Raw genomic sequence first — 17,525 nt, 5'->3', positions numbered from 1 at the left:
GAGAATCTCTATAGTGCCTGCCAATTCAGAAACTACTACTTTGAAAGGCAGTAATTCTTACTATGGCTTTGTAATAAAGGCTGTTCTTTGAGAAGTATTAATTTGGTAGAAGAGCTTCAAAGGAGATTAAGGAAATGCCTTTAAAATTGGATAAGATTTGGACTTCTTATCCCCCAGTCTTCTTTGAAAGTGCTGTCCTTTAAATTTGATCAGGACTTTTGTGTTCACCCTGATACTAAAGAGTCATGATTTTCCTTCTGTCTAGTGCATTTGTTTCTTCTCATCTTCAGCAATATTATTCACCAGTAATTACTGGGTGCACCTGGTTTAAAATATAGGTATGTCATAGAAAAAGACTGTATTCTTCAGAATATTAGCCTGAATAAGAGAATTGTTTCTTTGAGGGAAGTTTTTCAGTTTTCCAGTAACCAATGTAAGACATTTTGCCTTATTATTATTATTATTATTATTATTATTATTATTATTATTATTATTATTATTATTCCTACAAAACTATGTTAAATGCCACCTTATAATACAACCAAGATTTGATTTGTCATCTGCCTTTCTTTGTCTAGAGAGATTTCCCCATTACCTTTAGGAAAAGCTTTTACATTTTCACCCCATTTTACTCCTTCCCAAATGAAGATATAATTTCCTCTCCCTGTGCAAGAGCAAAGAGTATAGTCAATATCTCCCTGAAAGAGGCAAATGCAAATATTCAAACATTTACTTCATGCTTCTCTACTAATTCTCTACTGATAAGCACCAGCAGATTGCTGCTGAAAGGCTTTATTGGGTCTTTATTGGGTCTCTCATTGCCAGAAAGCAACAAATGGTGGCAGAGGAGGCTAAGTTAATTGTGATAGTAGAGTTTTAGAATTTAGACTACCAGATATGTTTAGTAGAAAGGCAGTGGGAGAAGTACCTAAATATAGACTGCTAAAAGAACATAACTGCAGCAAAATACAACACAGCATTTTTCACACTTCAGTTAAAGTGACCTCTGTTGGTAAACTTAATGGATGATAGTTAGGTCTGATAACATGTTCCCAACAACAGTTTTGAGATCCTCAGCTCTTCATGCAAATCCTGTTTTTGTTGTCAGAGAGATTATTTTGGACTTTCAAGAGAAGGTCCAAAATCTTGATATCTTGTTCATATTGATACCATGATACACTTTCTGTAGCTTTAGGAAGTCTGCCTGAGCAGTGAGATGTGATCTATTAGTAACATGTGTTTTAAAATAAATGTAAATGGATAAGATGCAGAGAAAAAAAGAACAAAATAGTCACCACATCCCCTCCACCCACCTAATTAAAAAAAAAAAAAAAAAGTTCAGCTGAATATCACATTGTAGAGTTTAGACAATTTAATTCCTAAAGTATACTTAATTCCAGTGACTAAATGATCACTTATACTGTCACAAAATAGTTTTTCCCTATTCCTTTGCTAGTTTCACAAACTAAAAGTTAACTATATAGGTCATCTTGATCAATAATCGTGATTCATTTTGTGTTTGTGTTGTTTCTGAACTTAACATCATTCAAGCATGCAATGCATTTACTACTAAAAAAAAATAGTAGAATATAACTTTTAGCTGTAAGACTTATTTTTCTCATGTTATCTTAGAGTGCCTCAAGGGTTATCCATTAAACTGAACTTCACTTCTTTTGATACACAACAATATGAGGACAGCTTAAATATTTTTGAAGGTATAGGACAAAACAAGGTTTTAAGAGGTAAGATTATTTTACAGTTAACATTACTTTTCCTTTAATAAAAATTCAGTGCAAACATAAGCATTTTGAGGTGGTTTTTTTTTTTAATTTTATGTGTATGTTTAAGTGGAAGAATGCATGTGTGTACAATTAACCTGATAGACAACTGATCTAAACAGAAACTACTGGACAAAGTGCTATGATACTCTTTGAAATTCATTACAAGCATGGCAATGCTTTCCTCATACCTTGAAGTATTGATGATATCTTATATCTGTCTTTATATGCTATTCTGGAAAAATTGGGAGTCGCAAGACTCAGTTTGTCCAGCTAAAATTCCATCAGAAGTGAAATATCTATACTTGAAGATAAATATATATAGATAAATCAGAAAAATTATCCTTATTTTTGGAAACAAGGAGAGAATAGAAATGAGAAACAGTGAAAGACATAAGATTAAAAAACGGAGAAATTCTTTCCTTTTCAGTACTGTTTTGAATTTGTCCCTTGCTTTGGAATTGCAATTTAGAGGTAAGAGATTGCTTCCATGGCATTCTCTGCAGCAATAATTAACTTGCATGGGTTTAAAGACTGCTCTGGGCATGACCTAGGATGTCACAAAGATGTGAAAACAATGTTGAAGACTGTCCTTCAGTGGACTGCCTAACACTTTGTAGTTTGAGAGGTAGCAAATGTAGAGGAAAGGACTACAAGACATTTCCAAATTAAGACTCTCCACTCTAGCAAGCATGAGAATTTGAGACAGAGGAAGGAAAATAATTAACATATATGTATGATAAAGGGATGCTCCTTTTCTTTCCTTAACACTTTGGCACCTTTTCATATATATATTACAAGTAAATAGCTCCTCCTCAGAAAAAGAAATCTATCTCTGTAAAATTGGGCTAGGACTTCAGAAGATAAAAAGTGAAGGCAAAACCTGCCACAGAACAGTGAGAAATCCAGGATTCTCTTTGTCCTGAATATAGTTGCTAGTTTAACTATTTTTGCCCTGCATTATATCAGCTTTAGATGGAGGAACAACCATCTTTCTGTGTGCTGATTTATATCAATCCTTTCATTTCACATATATGATATTTATATGAGTGAATTTAAATTCATTTAGACTTTGAAGTGAAAATTTAGATACAATGTACCATAGAATCAAGTGCCCAGGTTGGAAGGGCATTTGAAAGATCTTCTGGTCCAACCTTTCATGGAAAAGGGAGCCTAGATGACATTATCTAACAACCTAGATGACATTATCTAACAACCTGCCCAGTCACTTCTTGGACCATTTGGATTTCTCCCATGCTATATGCCTTCATTCATTTATCAGAAAATTAATTTCCCATGTAATTCACATTTTCCTTACTCTTTGAGTGTGTGTAAGTGTATGTTTTAATTGTCGAACTGTGAGAGTAAATATAGCAAAAATATGTAATTAGTAATATGATTCTGAAGTTTCACAGTGCATATCCATTGATTTTGACAACACTTACAGCATAATAGGCATAAAGATTATACTGCTGAGTTTGTCAAAATTTCTCCACTAGCTAGTATCCATATTGATATATATGACAATGGGATGTGCAGAATGGGATATGGCAGCCAGACAGATAAACGCCTTTAGGGTTTTTTAGCTATTGTTTATAGGATCACAGTACAAGAAGGAAAGCACTCCTTTAAGACTCAAAAAGCTGATCCACTCTGTATTGATGACAGCCCTGGGGATTTTAATGCACATGGGGTTGTATTAGCTCTGACTATATTATTCTTTATTTCTTCTCAGCCTCTCTCTCAGGGACTAATTCTCAGACAATCTACATTTTTTCTCATGAGGCTACAGCACAGTTTATATCTGGTTATTCTGACAACTACAATGGCTTTAATGCAACGTACACTGCATTTAATGCAAATGAACTAAACGGTAAGTGTTGGGGTGGTTTTGTGTGTGTTTGGTGGAACTATATTTTCAGTTTGACAAAATGCAGACCAAAAGAGAATCAGGTGTTTTATAACCTTAGTCTACTAACTATATCCATTTGGAGAAATTTCAGACTATTTTAAAGATTTAATCATTGATTTCAGGAAGACTGTCCACAGGTATAAAGATCTGTATTAATCTGTTCACTAATGAACACTGCTGAATCAATGACACCAAGCATTACTCTGTGATCATCTGACAGTACCTGATGCCTAGAGTTTCTGGACATTTCTACAAGTACTAGTCCTAATGGCAAAATGAACATCCAGGAAAATGCTCATTTCAACAAATAGGCATAGGAAAAAGTCCAAATACAGTAAATTAAAAGTGACAAGAAAATGCTGCAATATGATTCATGCATTGGTGTTTTTTAGTAGTCAGACAAAAAGCTTCTTCAGCTGCTTAATTTTGAGCATGATGTTTACTGGGGTTGTGACTGGAAAGGGATATGCTACAGGCAGCACCCAGAGTACTAGAAAACTCTCGTCATGTGGAAGCCTTTGCTAGGGGCTAACCTGCGCTTCAAGGCTCTCTGCAAAGACGCTAAGCAACATTTCATGGGAAGAAAAGTGATGAGGATATTGCAGCAAATAAATGTGAGCAAAGAAGGTGCAACAGAGAAGGTCAAGGAAGGGGCAATCTGCAGTGTGTGGAGCACAGCACTTAACCTTCTGAACATTCAATTCTACTGGTGAGCCCTTTCAGCTGGAGCAAACCAGGCCTTGGCAACAAAAGGAGGACAAGAGAAGGGTTAACCCTTAGAGTTATCTGTGCAAGGTGTCCTCTCTCATTCTGCCACCACATCACTGTTGAAGAACCAAAAAACCAGGTTAATGCATGAGTGCAACAGCATATGGGGCTACCTACAGCAATAGTGTTTTGTTAACAAGTATAAACGACACATTCTTTTCAGTAATTATTTTGTGTTGCATAGAAGAGAGAACTGAGTCAACGTGGGCCCCAGTTCTCAAATATTTATATTGTTTGTCACTCATTCTTATATGTCTGTCATTTTTACTTACTAGAGGCTCTTATTCACAGATTATGAGAAGGTCAATTGCACATTTGAAGATGGCTTTTGTTACTGGATACAAGATTTAGATGATGATTCAGAATGGGAGAGAGTTCAGGGTCCTACCTTTCCCTTTATGAGTGGTCCTGAATTTGATCATACATTTGGTAACATATCAGGTAAGGGCAAACACAAGCTGCTTGCAGATTAAAGGAAAAGGCTGATTTAGCTTGTATTATACCACTGTATGATGGTACAACAGTGGCATCTTTGGGAGGTAATTTTATTCTGTCATAAAAAATGAGTCAGGTCTACTAGACATAATATTTTATGATACTGATTGCCATCCTCTGGAAATACAATAAAACTAAAATAAGAAATAAAGGAATATATGAAGTGATTAAAGTACTGAAAGTGTTCAAAATTTTTAAAGTTTCAATGATATCAATATGCCAAAGTGCTTTCTCTAAGAAAGGAATTTCTATTAGGTCACAGTGTCATAGGTCAAATAATTGCATGTTTACCTTAAGGTAATAAACAAGTGTGGTATAGTTACATTTTAGGAAATCACTTCTATTTCATCCCTATCTGCTGTCAGCATCCTGGTTGCCACAGAATAATTTTGATTTGACCTATGCACCAGGCACACTAGTGTACACAAAGCACACAAACACCCCAGCAACTGCTACACCAGTAAAACAACTTATTTGGAAGAGTAATCATACCAAATCTGTGTTTTAATTGATGAGACAATACCAAAAAAAGTCAGGTTTTGAATGTGTATCTGAATGCTTATCCCAGAATCATACTCCAAAAGTTTTTTTTCTGCTTCTGCAGGAAAGCCAAACAATCTTCTCCTCAGCTGATTTGTCAGTCTAGCAAAAACCAATTAACATAATTTGTATTTTGCAGTGGTTATATGTATTCTGTAAAAGACTTACTGAGGGACAAATAACTGGAAAAACTGCAAATTATTCTGGAAGAAATCACTCCCAGGAAAAGAAAAATATTATTCAGCATATTATTGGATATAAATGATTCATTTCTATCTGAGTAAATGCACATTTTCTAAACAATCTTCAGAAAACTGTTTTATCTTTCCACTTGACTCCTGGAATACAAATCAGGTTAAAGAATGTAAAATATGTTTAACAGAACATTTGAAAATTATTTCTATCTCTCTTGAAAATTCTAATTTATTTTCAGTGCTCTCTGTTTCCTTGTGCTAGATCTAAGCTGACGTGTAATATTGTTATATGTAATGCTGGTATTGAATATTCAAATTTCTACAGCCTGCATTTGAAGTAAAAATGTGAGCTGCATCATTAATATCAAGCTATTGTATACATTTGGTGAGACACACTGTTTTTGTTTTGCTGCTCTTGAAAAGCAAAAGGCTCAATACCTACTCAATAGTCAACTCTGAACACTCAGAGAATTGATGAAACACAGACAGTGAACTGTTACTTTGCCTATATGAAGACCTTTTCTGAAAAAGAATGCTAAGCTCATTTTCTTAAAGCTAGACACCATGTATTTTTAAGGCATGCTTTCTAAGTCAACTCAATAAAAGCCCTGATTGAGATTTCAGGTACATTAACCTCTTGCATGAAAAAGCTAGCTAATCTAGAAGTATAAATAACATTAAAATTGTATCTAATAAAATTATATTTATATCTGCCCAGGTGGCCAAGAGAGCCAATGGCATCCTGGCCTGCATCAGGCATAGTGTGGCCAGCAGGAGCAGGGAGGTCATTGTACCCCTGTACACAGCACTGGTTAGGCCACGCCTTGAGTACTGTGTCCAGTTCTGGGCCCCTCAGTTTAGGAAAGATGTTGAATTGCTGGAGCATGTCCAGAGAAGGGCAACGAGGCTGGGGAGAGGCCTTGAGCACAAGCCCTATGAGGAGAGGCTGAGGGAGCTGGGAATGTTTAGCCTGGAGAAGAGGAGGCTCAGGGGTGACCTCATTGCTGTCTACAACTACCTGAAGGGAGGTTGTAGCCAGGAGGGGGTTGGTCTCTTCTCCCGGGCAACCAGCAGCAGAACAAGAGGACACAGTCTCAAGCTGTGCCAGGGGAGGTTTAGGCTGGAGGTGAGGAGAAAGTTCTTCACAGAGAGAGTGGTTGGCCATTGGAATGGGCTGCCCAGGGAGGTGGTGGAGTCTCCATCCCTGGAGATGTTCAAGAGGGGATTGGACGTGGCACTTGGTGCCATGGTTTAGATAGTCATGAGGTTTAGGGTGACAGGTTGGACTCGATGATCTTTGAGGTCTCTTCCAGCCTTCTTGATTCTATGATTCTATGATTCTATATAAGTATTAGATAGAAAATAAAATCTAGGATTAGAGACATTATTTCAGTAGAGCAAGAGTTTTATTTTAGGACTTTTAACTCTGCTTAATTTTGGATTTTTTGTGATAAATCACAATGTTTCTGTAGCCAGGTCTCATTATTTTCCTGCATGGCAGAGAGAAGTACAAATTCTCAGCAGCAAGGAAGTAACTCAGAAAAAGCGAAGAACCCAATTTCCCCAAACAACGTAATTTTTTTTGTTCATAATACTTCCTCCTTCCTATAAAATATTTATGTAGTCATCCTCTCAACTTTCTTAACACAAAACCCATATTTCCCATTATTATGTGGACAAAATTTATAAAAATATCAGGAAATTCTTCTGCAAAATCACAAACAGTGTGAAATAGGAAGACTTTTTTATAAATCAAGTAGAAATCACTGCCTTCACTAAATAAAAAGCAGATCTCCCACTGGCTTTAAAAGAACTACTTTCATTTCATGTCTAGTTCTGAAGAGTGTCCAACAAGCTTAAAAGCTCACTTTAATATGTCATGCATTGATGGATATTACTTGGGATAATCATTCACATTTATTGTGTCAGGAATCTTCCAAGTCATGTAACACTATCTGCATTTGATATTATTGATACTATTTTTAACAACAACAAAAAAAAATTAAAAAATTAAAAACTGATTCTATACCAACTGAAATGTGCTCATGATCTTGCAGGATTTTATATTTCAACACCTATAGGACTTGGATTCAGAGAAGAGAGAGTCCGAATTCTGAGTTTGCCTTTGGTCTCTTCAGATTCGTCTTGTCTAAGCTTTTGGTACTCTTACATGATTCCTATTTGTCCTATTCCTTTGTTTAAGAATAAAATCAAATAGCTTTCTTTCATATATAATATTAATCTAAGTAAATATTTCAGCAATACAAGCCTGCTTCTGTTTGAATTTTCACAATGAGTTTCAACTACAGGCCTGAAACTCTGACTCCTCTAAAGATTTGGTTCTTGCAGTTACTTTTAATGCATTTTCTTTTTCACCCTGCATCCAATATTCATTTCCATACAGAAATCATGATAAGAATCCCTGAAATGTTGTTTTAGTTTTTTTCATGAAGCGTAGCCAGGCTTCTGCAGAAAACATAGCAAAACACCAAATGAAACTTTGAGGTGCAGTCAAGGCATACGATATATTTTATGATCATGTTCCCTGAAAATTAGTCCTAATTCCATAAAAATATTTCATAAATAAAAAGCTTTTTATTTTCATGATATTTTACTTCGTTATACTAATGAAAAAAAATTGTTCTTCCCCATCTAGGTATTTCATGTACAGTACCAATGTTTACCGTTTAAGAGTTAGCATAAGTAATGAACACGGTTTGGAAAAGATCATTTTCCAGAAAGAAGGAAACTATGGAAACTATTGGAATTATGGACAAGTAACATTAAATGAAACATCTGATTTTAAGGTTTGTTAAATTGCTAATTTTTTTTTTTTTAATTCACTTTAGCCAAACTCATATCAGAGGTTTCTGCCAAAAGCACTCAATGATCCACAGCTCCAAAGACAGTACCTAGGACTGTTTACTAATGTATTTTGTCAAACAGAAGTTAGCATGCAGGAGGCTGGAGTTCCCACTTGAATTGTCATCCTTTTCTCTTCCCTACTCTGGAATTTAAAGTATTATTATTGTAGAAAAGAGGAAACCTTTACACTGTCATTTGACAAAGTTATCTTAGAATCATAGAATTGTCAGGGTGGGAAGGGACCTCAAGGATCATCTAGTTGCAACCCCCCTGCCATGGGCAGGGACACCTCACACTAGATCAGGTTTTTCAGAGCCACATCCAGCCTGGCCTTAAAAACCTCCAGCGCTGAGGCTTCTACCACCTCCCTGGGCAACCTGTTCCAGTGTCTCACCACCCTCATGGTGAAGAATTTCTTCCTAACATCCAATCTGAATATACCCATTTCTGTATTTGTTCCATTTGCCCTAGTCCTATCATTACCTGACACCCTAAAAAGTCCCTCCCCAGCTTTCTTGTAGGTCGCCTTAAGACACTGGAAGGCCACAATAAGATTTTCTTGGAGCCGTCTCCTCTCCAGACTGAATAGCCCCAATTCTCTCAGAGAGCTTTCCACAAAATGAGAGTGTTAAAAGCCTATCAAAATCTGATGTGGAGTTTAAAAATCTTGCAAGTGAGTGTGACACGAAGCTCTTAGCCATGGGAAGAATTCAATTAAATAACTTCAGATTCTGAAGTAGTGTTTTCATTTATTAATTACAGAATAATTCACTGAAAGTATTTTCCAGGCAGAAATGTATTTGGTGCCACAGGGTTAACAACCAACCTGACTTATCTGTAAACAAAAAGAGGAGACTTATGCTAGGCAATTTCATCAGCAACTCTCTACTGAAAACAATATACTTTTATAGTTATTTGAGATGACTTGTTCTGCTATAGTAGTTTTGATTGATGCAAAAGCACTGCCAGAAAGATGCATTTAACATCTGAGCAAGTAAATGCATCTGTGACCTAGCTGCATCATATTCCCAGCAAATGTGTGTTTTATAATCTCAGGAAGAGTGCTATAATTAGCTGTATTTCCCCATCACAAAGTTCTTAGTAGCAGTACTACTTAAAATATGTGGATAGTAAAACACAGTAACAACAAGTAAGATTAATTCCATTTTTTCGTGGAGATATGCCATTAGATCAGCAGAGGTTTGAATTGATGTGTGATACAGAATTTGTGTTTCAAAAATTACATTAATTTGTATATAAAAAGTAAAGTTATTGAATAGTTTTAAATCATGTTCATCATGAAATTCCGGCATTCCTTAGGATGTTTTACATGGTGCTGGTTTGTTTTACCAGGAATCCTCTCTCATCCCATGTAGACTACAGTGAAAATAAGAGCATTCAAGAAAAAAGACAGAGTGGTTTGGTAGAGGAAACTGAAAAATTTTTTCTTAAATTATATTTTTTTTTCTTTCATGACCTTCAGGTTATTTTTGATGCATTCAAAAGGCCTGGTCCCAGCGATATTGCCTTGGATGACATTAGCCTGACAAAGGGAAAATGTGATGAAAGTGTTTATGTAGAACCAACTCCAGTTCCAACTGTCACTACTGCACCTTCAGTTCCTAGTAAGTAAACACTAAAATACATTGATTTCCATTTCCTGGTACTGTATTTGTGTAAAATTGATTAAGAATTTTCATCTTCCAATATTACAAAAATCTCTCTTCATCACTGCAAAATTATCCTCAGGATAACTTACGAGGGATCAGGTTCCCTGCCTGTGAAACCATCAATAGCAAAAGAACTGTTAGGTTGACAGGTTAAACGATCAGTATAGTATCTTCCAAAAGTTGAAGAATGGAGGATAATTAAAGAACTCAGACTTTAACAGGTTTCATTAGTAAAGCTTCCAAGGAGCCACTGAAAGGGAAAGAAGAAAAAAGAGAATCATAGAATCATAGAATTGTTAAGGTTGGAAGGGACCTCAAGGATCATCTAGTTCCAACCCCCTACCATGGGCAGGGACACCTCACACTAGATCAGGTTTTTCAGAGCCATATCCAGCCTGGACTTAAAAACCTCCAGGGCTGGGGCTTCTACCATCTCCCTGGGCAACTTGTTCCAGTCTCACCACCCTCATGATGAAGAACTTCTTCCAAACATTCAAGCTTAATCTACCCATTTCTATTTTGTTCCATTTGCTCTAGTTCTATCATTACCTGACACCCTAAAAAGTCCCTCCCCAGCTTTCCAATAGGCCCCCTTCAGATATTGGAAGGCCACAATAAGATCTCCTTGTAGCCTTCTCTTCTCCAGACTGAACAGTCCCAACTCTCTCAGTCTGTCCTCATAGGAGAGGTGCTCCAGCCCTCTGATCATCCTCATGGCCCACCTCCAGGCACATTCCAGCACATCCAGATCCTTCCTGTAATAGGGGCTCCAGAACTGGATGCAGTACTCCAGGTGGGGTCTCACCAGAACGGGGTAGAGGGAGAGAATCACCTCCCTTGACCTACTGGCTGTGCTTCTGTTGATGCAGCCCAGGACCTGGTTGGCTTTCTGGGCTGCAAGTGCACACTGGTGGCTCATGTTGAGCTTCTCATCCACCAGCACCCCCAAATGCCTCTCTTCAGGGCTGCCCTCAAGCCAGTCACTGCCCAGCCTATATCTGTGCTTGGGATTGCCCTGACCCAGATGCAGGACCTTGCATTTGGTCTTGTTGAACCACTGAATGGTCCATCCATCAAACCCAGACTTTACCATCTTGGAGACCAGGATGTGGTGCGGGACATTGTCAAAGGCTTTGCTCAGGTCCAGGTAAATGACATCAGTTGCCCAGCCTTCATCTATTGATGTCATGGTCTTGTCATAGAAGGGCACCAGCTTTGTCAGGCAGGGTTTGCCCTTGGTGAAGCCATGCTGACTGTACCAAATCACCTCTTCACTGTTCTTCTGCCTCAGCAGTGCCTCCAGGAGGATCTGCTCCATGATCTTATCAGGCACAGAGGTGACTGACTGGCCTATAGTTCCCTGGGTCATCCCTCTTTCCCTTTTTGAAAATGGGAGTTATGTTTCTCCTTTTCCAGTCTGTGGGGACTTCCCCAGACTGCCATGACTTTTGGAATATAATAGAGAGCGGTTTAGCAATCTCATCTGCCAGTTCCCTCAGCACCCGTGGGTGCATCTCATCGGGTTCCATGGACTTGAACACTTTCATGTTCTTCAGATGGTCACAAACCTGATCTTCACTTATGATGGGCAGTTCCTTCTTCCAGTCCCTGCCATTATCTTCTGTTATTCTGTGAGTGTGGCTGGAGCCCTTGCCAGTGAAGATTGAGGTAAAGAAGTCGTTGAGAACCTCAGCCTTCTCCATGTCACTTGTCACCAGATCACCTGTTTCCTTTCTGAGGGGACCCACACCTTCCCTAGTCTTCTTTTTACCATTAATATAGCTATACACATTTTTACTGTTTCCCTTGCTCTCCCTGGCTAGATTTAATTCTAACTGAGCTTTAGCTTTTCTAACCAGGTGTCTTCCTGCTTGGGCAGCTTCCTTATATGCCCCCCCCATTCGAGCTGTCCTTTCTTCCACTCCTTGTAGAGTTTCATTTTAAGTGATAGTGTGTCCAGGAGCTCCTTGCTCATCCAGGCAGGTCTCCTAGCATTCTTCCCTGCTTTCTTCTTTGTGGGTATACATTGCTCCTGGGCACAGAGAAGCTGATCCTTGAACACAGACCAGCTGTCCTGGGCCCCTATTTCCTCCAGGGCTTTTTCCCATGATACTTTGGCCAACCGATCCCTGAAGAGATCAAAGTCTGCAAGCCTAAAGTCCAGGGTTGTAAGCTTGGGATACATCCTCTTAGTTGCCCTGAGGATCTTAAATTCTATTGCTTCATGGTCATTGCAGCCAAGGTTATCGCTGAGCCTCACATTGGTCAACAGCCCTTTTCTGTTGGTGATAACAAGGTCCAGCATAGCACCTTTTCTCATTGGTTCCTCTACCATTTGGAGGAGGAAGTTTTCATGTATACATTCCAGGAACATCCTGGAATGCTGGTACCTAGCTGTGTTGTCCCTCCAGCAGATGTCAGGGTGATTGAAATCCCTCATGAGGACCAGGGCTTGTGAACATGAAGCCACTTCTATTTGCCTGTGGAGGGCCTCATCTGCTTGGTTCTCTTGGTACAGGAAGGAAGATTATAGCCTCTAGATTTGGAATTATAAACAATGTAGCAATGGAAATATAACAGTGAACAAAGTCACATAATAGTATCAGTAGAGGTCTCGATAGTAAAGATTTACCAAGCTCTGAGAACACATGAATTTTGAAAACTCCTGTATTTAGGTGAATTAATGCCAGAATGGTTTAAAAATGGAGCATGTTCTATGTTAGTATCTAATACCCAAACCAGAAGTATTCTCTGGGACAAAATACACGATGAATGAGTTCTTCCCAATATGAGTTTTGACATAATGTTTTTCCTATTCTATCTAATGGCATTAAACCAACAAACAAACAAAGAAAACAATCAAACAAAAAACCCACAAAGAAACCAGTATTTGCTTAGGAAAAAAATTCAATGGAGAAACAAAAGAGAGAGAAGGAAAGCTAGCAGTTCTCATGTTGCAGGAGATGAGTAGACACAAAAAAAACCAACAACCAACCAACCAAAAATACCTCAACAACCAAAGGATTCCACTCCCTGATCTAATGGCAGGTTTCCTTATTTGCATAAATCATGGGCACATGTCAAAATGTAAACCTGATTTCTTTGATTTTGCCCTTTTAAACTCTACTCTTTGTAGAAAGGCAGGATTGATAAGTTCTCTCTCCAGTATTAATGGATGGGGCAATCTCATTTCACCTTCCTATTTTCTTGTCACCTCTTCTGAAATCCAGATTCAGTGAGAAACTGGAAGAGAGTTGGTTTTGCTTGCATATTTTTGCCATCTTCTCCAAGTCAAGTAGAAGTTAATAAAACATGAAACACTGCTATCTATAGCATATCTATAGCTCCCTATACCTAAAGCCTGATCCAGACCGTCATATTCAATCTTTTAGAGGAAAGCAGAAAGGTTTAAGCTTCCTCAAATATTCCAGTTTCACAGAGCTAGTTAGAAGAATCTCAGTGAGAAAAATACAGGAAAAAATCTATAGCCATCATTATAAATCTGAAAAATGTATATCAAAGAACAAAGAAAGATTGTAAATAACCAGTTCCACAGATATTCAAAGAAAAAAAAGAGTGGTACAAACATGAACAGAGCTTTTGGAAAAAAAACATTAAGGTATTTGAAGGGCATTGCTGTGGCTAAATAGACACTTCGTTAGTGCTAGTTTATTGTGAAAGAGGGATGAACTTTTTTTGAAGAAAAGATTTCTGCAGAAGACCTATTAAAACTGGCTTGAAATCTTTAAAATGAACAGTGAATATGTTCCAGGACTGCCTCCTATTAGATTTATTGTCACTCACATAGCACAGCCTGTTGCTTTCATGACAGCATATAGTAAATAAAAGTGGTCTAAAATTAAAATAACAGGAAAAAAAACTCATTGCATTGTATTCATGTTGAAGCTCTATGTGCTAATATTGTCATTCTATCAAATCTGTGACCTTTAAATCTATTGCATCAGGACAGGTAAGAAAACAAAACCTTCTAAATACAAGAGCAAAATTCGGTTTTAGAACTCCATCCTGAGAAACAAAAAGGTAAAGTTCAACAGCCTGTCAGCAAAATTAAATTTTAACAACACGAGTAAGTTCAGTCATACCAAAATGCATTTTGTCATTTGATCGCAGTATTCATTAAAGTAATACCGTGGAGGGGTGCTGATATCTTCCACCTCAACCCACCTTTCAGGTGCTGTGGGTAAACACACCTCACATGGTAATATCAGTCTAAAGGTTAGTATTAGAATGACCCTGTGGTAAAAATGAGCTGAGTGCTGCTGTCAAAACACCAAAGAAATGTCATTCAAACCAGCAATCTCTACCCAAAATACAATAAAGTTTTAATATGCAAAAAATGAAAGTGGGCATGTGGCTTATAACTCCTTATTAGACACATTAGAGAGGACCCATACTGTCCTTGGAAATTATACAAAAGCATAATCCAAGGTATTGCTTGGGCAAAGCTAATTTGTTTGTATAACTTTGTTGAGGCATGAGACATAGACACTATCTATAACCTGACAACAAATAGTGAATGTTGTCAGTCATCTTCAAAGAAGTATGAAATTACTTTGATGGATGTGGTGCAAGCTTACTACCATTAATGGTTTCTCTACAAAATGTCATATCCACAAATAGGAGATGAAAGAATTTGAGCTGAGCCAATTTCTTTCGTTAGACTTAGAGCTTCAGTAACAGGCACTGACATTATTCACAGCGCCACAAAAGCTCACTGAAAAGTCAAAGAAAAAAAATTTATAGTGGGATAGTGAAGCCAAATTTACTTTTGTCTTTTACACAAGACTGTCAGCTTACTCTTTCATCTAAAACAAAGACTGCTTTCATCTTCATATTCATTTATAACCTGTCTTTTAAGACAACAGTGTGGAAATTGCAGTGTAAATTCCATACTTAGGGTGTATATGCCAATATAAATTAAAGTTCTGGCCAAATCACAGAGCAATTTTTTTATGAATAGATCATACATAATTTTCTGCAGTGTTGAGAAAATAGTCTATTATGCTCAACGAAAGGACCAAGATTATTGGTGCTGATTGCTGTTTGGTTCTCCAAAAAGTGACAGCTGTGTGAATATCTACAATTGGAAATTTTTAAACCTCTTTTTTCAACACATAAGTAAAATCGATTCCTTCTATCATTTTTCCATGCAAGATAACGAAGATCACTACCAATATGTCTTCCATGTAGTCAACACCAGATCAGATTCTGTTCTAAGCTGCCCCTGCTCTGCTACTAAGAAAGTTGGGTTTGCTCTGCTCATATCACCAGATGATACTAGTAAAGAGCTATACATGCAAATTAACAGTAGTTGCATGTCTCTTTGTATGTGCAGTAATGTTCCATTAAAAACAAAAAACCAAAACAAAACAAAAAAACAAAAATGAACAAAAAAAACAACAGTGTAATCTCATTTTGTTTTTAATGGTATTTACAGAAAACAGTCCCACATGAATGAAACTTTATACATTTGTTAGGCAGTGTGTGATTGTTGACAGGTCCTTCTCCTTTTAGAAAGTTAAACTTCTAGTGACAGGAGTGATTTGGAGAAATATAAAGTTCTATAAAATGAATGCTGCCAGAAAGTTCAAAGCTTCCTTGTGTTCAGTAGAGCTTTGTCTCAGTGGGATTCAAACTGCAAACTCAATAGGACTTGTAGACTATGAAGTCCTCAACCTAGTGGCTCACAGTACTGAAACACAGTGAACATACTGAAACAGTACTGAAACAACACGGAGTTAGGAAGAGTATTAAAGTTTAGCTGCAGTCTGAAAGTTAAAAAACAAAAAAATCAATTAAGAAAATAAAACAAAAATGCAAAAAAAAAGTCTTAACTTCATTTCCTGAAGCAGGCAGAGGAAAACTGTTTATTTGTGAACAAAGTTTTTGTGAACAACAGAAGTGGAAAACCAACTGGGTTCATTCTGATGGTACAGCTGAAATTAAAATAAATTATATTTCTCAATATGAAGTCTTGGAAAATAAAGTTGTTATATTTCAGATGTAAATTGTCATATAAACCATATATTGAAAGAGAATGTTGAATATATGAAGTACAATTGGTTATGTATATATGTGTGTATATACACACTTCCAATACTTGATTTTAAATATATTTTAATCAATTTTATGTATAAGTGCATTACACATGTTCATGATAAAGACTTTTCTTATCGGAGCAGTTGTTTCAAGCAAAAAGCAAATGGCTACTTTTACTGTTTACAAAGTTTAATTGCGAAAGTTTCCAGGGTCCTGATGAAATCAAAATAACAGTATAAGACGAGGGGGTTGCTATGAATTTTATTTGCTAGATAACAGAATGGGCTTTATACTTGAGTTTCTCTGCTAATGCTGCAAGAAGATCAATCAGATAATGAGCAAGGCAAGCTAAGTGCATAAGTAAGTTACATTTGAGATAGAGGGGTTTTCCTCTCTTTGGCATTTTCTAGCTTTAATTTAATATACTAATAAATTATACAGTTTCTGTATCACATTCTTTTCTTCATATTTTCTGTCATATGCATGGCTTGCAGACCAGTAATTACCAAAAGAAGGACAGAATTCTCATAACTGCAGGGAGATTCTCATAACTACAGGGAGAAGTCATCTCATAGCACTATCACATAGTTGTGCACTCGGGCACTAGCACTTCATGAACTATATATATGAACTATGTATATCAAATATACATGAACTATAGTTGCAGTTAGCAGTATGACACTGATTGTGTGCGTCTGATTTAGACACTGTAACTAACAGGGACAGTGAATTTCTTACATTCCTTGTTTCCTCAAAGATCTCTGTCCTTACTCACAACTCATTGTTCAATCTCCATGCTAATAGCACTATAACTGAACCCTTAGAGTGATGAAGTTATCTTGAATATCCTCTTCCTAAAATTAGTTTTTCTATGTTACAACAGATTGCAAAAGTCAAACAATAGATTAACTATGTTTTTTTTTTTTTTTAGCTGACTGTGGAGGTCCAGTTGAACTCTGGGAGACAAACAGTACATTCAGCTCTGAAAACTTTCCAAGTAACTACCCTAATCAAGCTTTTTGTAAGTCATTCTTCTTCAAGTCTTCAGGAAAAGTTTAGCTGTATAAAAGCTGAGATATTAAATCTGCTTTCCCAAGTCAGATGCTGGCTATCAAAAAATATCTAAGTGGGATCTTTTAACTGAAGTCTATATGGAAGACAAGCATAATCCCTTTGAGTGTGTTCAGAGGCAAATTTCATAATGCCTATTACGTCAAATATTTGTATGTCAATGCAACAGACA

The 17,525-nt window shown here is 37.0% G+C and overlaps 1 protein-coding gene across 1 annotated transcript in view; it reads left to right on the top strand.

The window, feature by feature from the left end:
- Positions 1 to 17,525, top strand: part of TMPRSS15 (transmembrane serine protease 15) — a 65,719-nt gene that overhangs the window by 21,586 nt on the left and 26,608 nt on the right. The window contains exons 9-15 of the mRNA XM_054393084.1: positions 1,633 to 1,742; positions 3,514 to 3,651; positions 4,750 to 4,899; positions 7,745 to 7,847; positions 8,344 to 8,494; positions 10,036 to 10,177; positions 17,214 to 17,303. Of these exons, the coding sequence (XP_054249059.1) occupies positions 1,633 to 1,742; positions 3,514 to 3,651; positions 4,750 to 4,899; positions 7,745 to 7,847; positions 8,344 to 8,494; positions 10,036 to 10,177; positions 17,214 to 17,303 (884 nt within the window). The remainder of the gene's footprint in view (positions 1 to 1,632; positions 1,743 to 3,513; positions 3,652 to 4,749; positions 4,900 to 7,744; positions 7,848 to 8,343; positions 8,495 to 10,035; positions 10,178 to 17,213; positions 17,304 to 17,525) is intronic.

This window comes from Indicator indicator, chromosome 1 (genome assembly GCF_027791375.1).
Source record: "Indicator indicator isolate 239-I01 chromosome 1, UM_Iind_1.1, whole genome shotgun sequence".
NCBI classification, from domain to species: domain Eukaryota; kingdom Metazoa; phylum Chordata; class Aves; order Piciformes; family Indicatoridae; genus Indicator; species Indicator indicator.
The sequence above is the reverse complement of the archived record's forward strand: the minus strand, read 5'-3'. Positions and strand labels throughout refer to the sequence as shown.